The sequence below is a fragment of the Lolium rigidum genome, chromosome 4 (genome assembly GCF_022539505.1).
Source record: "Lolium rigidum isolate FL_2022 chromosome 4, APGP_CSIRO_Lrig_0.1, whole genome shotgun sequence".
Classification (NCBI taxonomy): domain Eukaryota; kingdom Viridiplantae; phylum Streptophyta; class Magnoliopsida; order Poales; family Poaceae; genus Lolium; species Lolium rigidum.
In genome coordinates this window covers 170,829,576-170,838,719 of record NC_061511.1, presented here as the reverse complement: position 1 = coordinate 170,838,719, position 9,144 = coordinate 170,829,576, and the positions used below count along the sequence as shown (strand labels likewise).

Here is a 9,144-nt window from a genome sequence, read left to right as displayed (position 1 = left end):
GGTGGGGTGGTTGGTCGGAGGAGGAGGAAGAAGAGCTGAGCAGGAAATGAGGAGGGGTCGGGCTGGAGCGGCTCGCGGCGCCACACTTAAGTGGATGTGTGGCGATCTTCCGAGCGGCGACCACACTTCCGAGCAGCGTCGACCACGCCACGTCGGCATGGATGTGTGGCGCCGTTCGCTTGGGCACCACACAGTGAGGTGTGGCGCCGATGGCATGGGCGCGGGTTAGTCCGGTGAAATAGTTTGGCTAGAAGGTAATTCTGTGCTTTTTTGCACAAATAGATTATTTTTGTCAAAATCGGCCGTCAAATGGGCCTTTCTCTTGACTAGATTTAGATGTGCGCCTTGGCGCACGATCCCGTGAAATTCGTGTAGATTTACATTTTAAAAATAAGCAAAGCTCAAATTCGTGTCAGAATTTTTTTGTAGACCCTTTGCTTATTCTACAAAACAAAAGCTCCCATGTAGATAATATGCTTTCCTGAACCACAACATTCCATTGTCATCTGAACCGGTTGGTAGATCAATATAGCCAAGGCAACGAGCAGTAGATGCATGAGATTTCCTCAATGTTTCTTGGTGCCAAGAAAATGGAAGCCCACCATTACGTAACCCTTGACAGCAGAGATTTTTTTTATTAAACACTAACTACATACATGGGATTTGGATACATTTAAAAGTTATTAAGTCACCTTCCGAATCCTCCTCCTATATAGAGAGGAACCTCGATCTTTGTCGACAGCGATGGTGACAGCACTCCTTCCGTAGGAGCAGCGGCTGGCACTTGGTGCTCCTACGGGCGATGGCAACGAGACGATCCTCTCGATCATCTCCTCCCGGCGCAGCAGTCTGTTGGCGCTCCTCCCGAGCCTCCACTGTCACCAACTCGCACCGGTGTCTTCTTATCTCTGGCCTGTTACATGGCGAGGCACCGACATACAGCCACAACTCAGAGGAGAAGCGCCGGCTACATGTAAAAATATAGTTACCTAAGTTTATGCCTAATCAATAGTTCCATACTGGTACATTACAGAAGCAGAATCCATTCTGCAAATATAAGTAATGGAGATGCAAAAGATAGGAGAGCTAACCTGTGCATCACACCGGCATAACCGATATAAATTTCAGAACCTATAAATTGATAAAAGGAGATATAATTCGTATTATCAAAGTTTTTCTGGTCCAGCACCACTAACATGAGAATAAAAGGGAATCTGTTAGCCTGCGCTTTTTTCCAAACCTTACCTCGCTGAATTTGAATGAGGATTAACATTGATAGGAAAAGTACGTCACACAAATAATGGAGCTACCTCAGAACGGAGGTCTAGCATAACGGAGGTCTAGCATAGTTGACTGGGCTTTCTCCGCAGATGATCTCCATTATGAGGTCCCCGAAGTCACTCTGCTCGTTCACCATTCCAACGCTCGCATAATCCAACACCGCATAACAGAAAAATTAGTAGTAAGTGGCCTGCATAATCAGGAGAAGATATCCATATCAAATAAAGAAGAAAAATGGTAGTCTGTATCCAAGCCGAAGTTTTAATACACTCTCTACTGCACCTAGCTTTTAGCCAAAATTCGTAACATGCTCGAGAAAATGTCGGCACAAATGCTTGGATCTTTACTGAATCCAAGAATCTCTTCATCCGTACTCAATCAAGAGATCAAAATAGCAAAGAATCCGCTTGGTTTTTGTAGAAGTGACTAATGAGCACATCAATGAGATATAATCTATACAAAACCACCGCAAAATCAGGTAAATGATATGGGAAACCAAACTGAAGAAAACATTTGTACATAACTGAATTATTTCAAAGCTCTCCTTTTTGTCTTGCGCACATCTTTAAAATTTAGTCCACAATTCCATGAAATAGTTTAACATATTTATCGAGTAAATGTATTAACGTATACAAATAATTAATCAACTTATTCTAGTGGGTTTCACCAACAACCAAAAAACAAGTCAAAGAAAATGGATGCTCAAGTTTGACAAACCTCGGTCGACGTCACGGGCCGCGAAACAACAGCTCGGTGAGCCATTTAGCGTAAGTGATGGAGCTCCACACCATTGGAGATTACCCCATTGACCTCCTCCTTGTGAGATGTGGAACCAGCAAGCTCGTCCTCGCTGAGCATTCAAACAATCTACATGAGCCAAATGACATTAAATATGTAAAAGCCAAGTAAACCGGCATCATTCCAAAACAAGAATCGCTTGCCATGTTTGGTCCTTCCGTATATGAAGCAGTTCTTATTCCCTCCTCCTATTTTAATCTGTTAATAAGTGTTGAGTATCCTCCTCGGAAATCTTAAGTTTCTTGCAAATTTAAAGTTTGTTTATTCAGTAAGAATGAAGTAACTAAAAATCTGAAAGCAAGCTGTTGTAAATTGTTAATGTAATACACATTAGCATGGTCCCTTTGTTGACTGCAAATTCATACTTCCCATTTGTCTTCCCCTACAGTTTATTCTAGGAACAAAAGCACTTTTTAAGAGCCGGCGAAGACAAGCAATGTGATGTACCTCATTTAGAAGTCCAGTGACCACCGGAGATGAGGCATAGGAGGGTGAGGAGCTGCACTGACGGTTGGCATCCTCCATGATATTGACGAAGCAGTGTCAAATCACATGCCAAATGCTTGAATCTTTACTGAATCCAAGAATCTCTTCATCTCGCGCTCAATCAAGAGACCAAAACAGCGAAGAATCTGCTTGGTTTTTTGTAGAAATGACTAATGAGCACATCAATGAGATATAATCTATATAAAACCATTGGAAAATCAGGTAAATGATATGGGAAACCAAACTGAAGATAACATTTGTACGTAACTGAATTATTTCAAAGCTCTCATTTTTGTCTTGCACACATCTTTAAAATTTAGTCCACAATTCCAAGAAATAGTTTAAATGAGGTTCAGCTTCATCTTTCACATATTTGTCAGAGTAAATGTATTAACGCATACAAACAATTAATCAACTTATTCTAGTGGGTTTGACCAAAAACCAAAAAAAAACAGTCAAAGAAGATGGATGCTCAAGTTTGACAAACCTCGGTCGACGTCACAGGCTGCAGAAACAACAGCTCAGTGAGCCATTTAGCAGAAGTGATGGAGCTCCACACCATTGGAGATTATCCCATCGACCTCCTCCTTGTGAGATGTGGAACCAGCAAGCTCGTCCTCGCTGAGCATTCAAACAATCTACATGAGCCAAATGAAATTAAATATGTAAAAGCCAAGTAGACTGGCAACATTCCAAAACTCGTGAATCGCTTGACATGTTTGGTCCTTCCGTATATGAATCAGTTCTTATTCCCTCCTCCTATTTTAATCTATTAATGTGTGTTAAGTATCCTCCTCGAAAATCTTAAGTTTCTTGCAAATTTAAAGTTTGCTTATTCAGTAAGTATGAAGTAACTAAAAATCTGAAAGCAAGCTAATGTAAATAGTTATTGTAATACACATTAGCATGGTCCCTTTGCTGGCTGCAAATACATACTTCCTATTTGTCTTCCCCTACAGTTTATTCTAGGAACAAAAGCACTTTTTAAGAGCCGACGAAGACAAGCAATGTGATGTACCTCATTTAGAAGTCAAGTGACCACCGGAGAAGAGGTGTAGGAGGGTGAGGAGCTGCACTGATGGTTGGCATCTCCATGACATTGACGAAGCAGTGTTGAACACATCATGTGGGCCTGCCGCCTGAGGAAGAGCAGCACAAGATGCACCTAACAAACCTAGCAGCCCAACAGATATGTCTTTTTAGAAAGCCACAAGATGTCGGTGAACCTCGTATCTAGCCTCCATCCACATCAGGAGAGCAAATAGGAAAATGATAAAAGTAATAAAGGGAGTTTTCTCGCTCAAGGACTCGGATATGCACCACAAATTGGCATTTTTCCCGTTTCTAGGCACATACCATGGACACCAACCGAAGATCCTTGAACCGAGCACTAGTTGGCAGGAAAATCCCGAAATCAAATCGGAGAAACAATCATTAGAAAGGAATCTGGGCATGAAAAATATAAGGCAGGGAAAAAATGGAATCACCTCAACCGGTTCCACACTGGCCAGATGCCATCGAAGCCTCATACTGCCTTGCGATGCAAAGACTATGGAGACAGGGGCACCTCCTGTTGAAGGAGAAAAGCAGCAGCGGGGCTAGGCTTCACCTCGAATCGTCGATCGGTGCAGGGAATAGCGAGGTCCGCGGCCGCCGCCTGCGCCGCTCCCCTCTGTCACGCAGGGCGGAAAATCACGCGGCCACCAGAGGCATCATGGAGGAGACGAGGAGGAGGGATCGAGACATCGCCGACGGAGGCACGCCGGCGCAGCCTCCTCCATGCGCTCGTCGATGGCCTGGCCCGCAGTCCTCGCGCGCGGCCTCCTCCTCTCGCCCGAGAGGTGCTGGCGCTGCTGTCTGCCCGCGGCGCGCTCCGCCGGCGGCGGTCTAGGGTTTCACCGCGAGGCTGCACCTCCTCCTTCTTCCATCGTGCGGCGCAGCGGCGGCCATGCCATGGGAGGGAGTCGCCGGAGCAGGAGCTGGGGACGTGGCGGCTGAGGGGATTGGGGAGGATTGGGTCGAATTGGGGAATGCGAGCGGGAGCGCCGGCTGTGGGAGCGGGAGAGGCGGCGGCTGCTGGATTGGAGAGGATTGGGATAGGGCACGACGCGCCAATGCCGGGCCGGGTGGGCTTCATCGACCCGTGGATAAAAAGTGGGTTCGCGCGAGGGCCTCGCGTTGGACTACTCCACCAGTGAAAAAATGGACGGACAAGATCGCTGGATCGGAAGATCCAACAACCTACGAAGCAGCCTAACGTCGCGAGGCTCCTATGGGGGCATCATATACAACTTTAGATACCTTTCCAAAGGGCTTCCTCCCACCTACAGGTTCTTTTTTCTCACTCCTCACTTCGCGCGAGCACCATGCGACCGGCTGGCGGCACGACGGGGTCCTCGTCGGTGGCGCGGCGGCGGCGGCGGAGCCCCAGCCAAGCGGATACAGCCAGACCCCGCCGCACCAGGCCCTCGGAGCCGGAGGCGTACGGCTTCGTGGGATCCATCGCCGCGGTCGCCGCCGCGCTCGCGTACCTCGCGTGGGCGTACGCGCCGGAGCCGTGGCTTCACCACATCGGCGTCACCTACTACCCGAACAAGTACGCGCCTCCTCCTCCCCTCGTATGGCCCTCACCGTGCTGCCGCTGACTGCTGCTCTTCTCAGGCGCTGGGCGGTGGCCGTTCCGGCGTTCGTGCTGGCGGCTGCGGCGCAGGTCGTGATCCTGTACGTGGCGTCCAACTTCCTGCTCTCTCCTCCGCCGGCTTCCTTCGACACCATCTCCGGTGAGAATCCAGACCTTCCCTGTCCAGAAGAGGGGAACGAAATACATTCCGCTATGGTCGTTTCAGATGTTCAGATTCAGAAACCTCATTACTGACGATCCGCGGATCCTTTTGTCAGATGAACACGCCCATTATCGGGCGTCGTCTTCCCCGGGAACGGGAGCGGACCGACCCGTCGAGCCCATCTCGGACATCGGCATTGACAGGATGAACCACCTCATGTTTGGCGATCAAGGCAGCCGCTTCATTCAGTTCCAAGAGGACGGACTCAACTGAACACATAATTCTGTAGCAGTACTTTTAGCCGATTGCTGTGCACGAGTTTTGTTTTGCCTTTCCAAGTTCCATTACTGAAAGTGGCATTCGCATGCCCTACAAATTACAGTACAGCTGCTCACTACTGCAAACATACAATTATGTACGTACCGAGTAATGCATCATCATCTCGTAATGAGCGTATAATGTACAACACACCTAAACAGAAAACAGACGCACACACCGATCCCAGGCCTGAACACTGTCTTCTCATTTTCTTGCGTCCCCTGATTAGCCGTGTGAAGTGGAAGAACAGCATGCATGTTCATCACTTCTCCTCGAACTCCACGTCGATTACATCAGGCCCTGAGCTTCTTGAGCGGCCAGCACCTCCAGAGGACCCGCTGTTCGGCTGCCACACTATGTTTTGGCAGTTCATGCACCGGATTACTTGGTTGCGGTAGCCCACGAACCGTCTTTTACATGCTGGGCATGATCCCTGCAAGTCAAAGTCAAACTTTCTAGATCAGTGACCGCTAGTATAATAGCAGATTACTGCCAAATGACGAGCAGTGATACTGCAGATTGATTGATTCCTTCAACCATTCACAAACAACATTTGACAAACCCAAAATGTGATGTAAGTATCACTGTATGAGGATAGGATCAGCATGCTAAAGTGGTATGATGCATCTAAGAAAGCAATTAGTGTGTGCTATTTGTATCTAGGTTGAACCAATATCTTAAATTGCAAGGGTAACCTTATTCAACTAACAGATCTGGTATAACACTATAGTACCAAGTCCAAACTGATGATTTTTTTTTTTTTTGAGGTACAAACTGATGAAATTCTAAGTCAAGGGGACTGTGCATAATTCCTAAGTAGCTTCTAACAATTGTACGAAGATCATATAAAGCAAGAACAACCACACCCGGTCACACATAGAGTTCTGCAGATTCCCTTCTTGAGTAATTCAAAGAAACTGAGGACAACATACTTAATTTAGAAAGAAAGATGACCATTTACCTCAATAGCAACCCTGTTAGCAAAGGACCCCAGGAGAAGAGGAGCAGCAAATGGTAGCACAAATGTACTGAAAATGAAAATCCTAAAGAGCCACCCCGACAGTGCAAGCCAAACAAAAAGGAGTGTCTGCATCAAAGTAAGGTACGGTATATATTATTATTGCAGCATAATACTGAAGCAGAAAATACTCCCTCCATTCCATATTTGTTGTTGCTGATTTAGTACAAAATTCTACTAAATCAGCGACAACTTATATGGAACGGAGGATGTGCTGGATATGAGAAGGTACTCAAAGTTAGCACTACTTATAACAATTGGTCATATGACCTGGTCATATGACCTGGTTTCTTGGATAAGACAGCTGAAACGAAGTGTGGCTAATAAAACTCTATATTAGGAAAATTTCTCCTAGATTGTCCCAATAACTACTTAATTAGAAATCTAGTACTAACATAAATGAATTGCCAATACACAGGTTATAGTCTCACTCCTTTCCAGATGTTCATATTCTTACATCTTATTAGGCATATGCAAATGATTTCCACAGACGCTATTTTCAAGTGGCTAAGTCACATGATTCACCTTCGCACTCCTGATCTCCAAGAGGGTCCTATTATCATTCTATTGTTAAAGTGGCCATGTAATTTCGGCAAGGAATCCAAGCTAAAGGCGTAGTTTATCGTCATGCAACAAGCATCGGGATTGAGAAAGTGAATCACTACTGGGAAAGTGGGAATCCAACCACACTAATTCGCGATCAATATAAAAGTCACTGCAAAATGCAGCCAGACAAACCGTGTCATGCCTGAAACATAATTGACCTTAATTGAACAGAGTATTCCTGCACAATTAGCAAAACCATGCAGCTAGCAAGCTAGCAAGAGTTTTGCTAAACTAGATCGGAACCCAGGAAGAAACAAGTACAGCTCAATAGGTTTATTGGATGCAATACATTTCACATGCCATTAGCAAAATCTACACAGTGATGATCTACATGATTACATGTCTAGCATGAAGCACTTAAACTAGAACTAGTATAGTAAGTTAATCTCACAGGCTACTAGTAAACTCACACTCAAAGCTCTCCCGATAGGAGTCGACAGCAAGTCACTCAGCTCCCTCCGATACTGCACACCAAAGCACAAATTAGCCCCAAATAACAGGTGCTAAAACGAAATAGCTTGGGGGACAGCCATCCGTACCCTTGGGAAGTTGCGGGAGAAGTCCACGGAGAAGGAGCGCCACCGCCGGCTGACGCCGAGCTCGGCGTCGATCTCAGCGGCGCGCTCCCGCGCCGCGCGCGTGGCCTCCGCGACGCGCCGCGAGATCGAGTACTGCACGTCGAGGCGCTTCGCGGTCTGCCGCGCCTCGAAGGCGAGCCGCTCGGCCCCCTCGTTGGCGCCCCTCCAAGCGCGCCGCAGGAGGCCGTCGAGGTCGGCGTTGCCGAAGAAGGCCCGCGGGGAGACCGTCGAGGCCCGCCGGAGCTGGATACGGCGAGCGGGAACGGCGGAGCGCGAGAGGTGGAGGAGGCGGCCGGGGCTGCCCCCGGTTGACGGCGGCAGGGGGTGGTGATGCCACCGAGGAGGCGCGAGCGTGGACGCCATTCCGGCGCGTGCGAGGGGGAGAGGGCGTCGTCGCGTCGTGCCGAGATTTTGTGCGGATGGGGTCGGTCGGTTTGTGGGCCGGGTTGAGTTGAGCCCTCCTCTCTCGGGCCCCCATTTTTAAGGAAAAGCCAGATTTTATGTTTGCTTGGGCGAGAACGAAATTGCATGGGCTTCTTTTAAGGCTCTTCTTTTAATGACATTCAAGACAAAGTGGTCAGTTTTTTTTTTTTGTCTCCAAACAGTTGGTTTTCCATTTTTACAAAATAGCTAAATATCATGGGGAGAAGAAGACAGAAGAGAGGCTCGCCGAATTAGCTTATCGCGAGGAAATCATGTGGCGGCAGATGGCAAAGGTGCGGAGTGTGATAAAAAGAACCGGGCTTTCGATTTTAAGGCAAATTGGAGAAGACAAAATCGAGAGGCTAACTGATGGCTCGGTTTGCACAAACTTGGGTGAGTTGGAGGCCATGATAACAACTTTCTAGGAGGATTTATATAAGGTAGAGGGTACTTTTGGGATAGAGGAGGTGTTATCTCATGTACCTCGAAAAGTGACGAACGAGATGAATGCATCTCTTAATGAACCGTACAGCCAGAGGTGATCAAAGTGGCCATGTTTTAGAGGTTTCCCACCAAAGCGTCGTGTCCTGATGGGTTCCCAACACATTTCTTTCAGAAGCATTGGAGTTTATGTAGTGAGGAGATCACGAAGATTGTTTCGAGGATTCTCAGTGGAGATGATTCGCAGGTTGAGATAAACAAAACGTTCATCATACTTATTCCCAAGATATTGAACCCTACATATCTATCCTGGTTCAGACCGATCAACTTGTGCAATGTGGTGTATAAGATTTGTTGGGGGGATGACCCCCGGTATGCCAAAGGCATGCCAAACCGGATGGTTTGAGCCATC

General features: G+C 47.2%; 1 protein-coding gene and 1 long non-coding RNA gene across 2 annotated transcripts; both read right to left on the bottom strand.

The window, feature by feature from the left end:
* Positions 1–2,673: 2,673 nt before the first annotated feature.
* LOC124650474 lies at positions 2,674–3,615 on the bottom strand. Its single transcript, XR_006987011.1, has 3 exons — positions 3,584–3,615; positions 3,053–3,203; positions 2,674–2,711 (listed from the first exon to the last, which is right to left on the bottom strand). It is a non-coding gene; the product is annotated as an uncharacterized LOC124650474 (long non-coding RNA).
* A 2,000-nt stretch (positions 3,616–5,615) lies between these two features.
* Positions 5,616–8,246, bottom strand: LOC124708938. The gene is made up of 4 exons (XM_047240581.1): positions 7,830–8,246; positions 7,701–7,754; positions 6,628–6,753; positions 5,616–6,099 (listed from the first exon to the last, which is right to left on the bottom strand). Exons 1-4 carry the CDS (start codon positions 8,229–8,231, stop codon positions 5,929–5,931), a joined length of 753 nt encoding a protein of 250 aa, XP_047096537.1. The 5' UTR covers positions 8,232–8,246; the 3' UTR covers positions 5,616–5,928.
* Between the last annotated feature and the right edge of the window lie 898 nt (positions 8,247–9,144).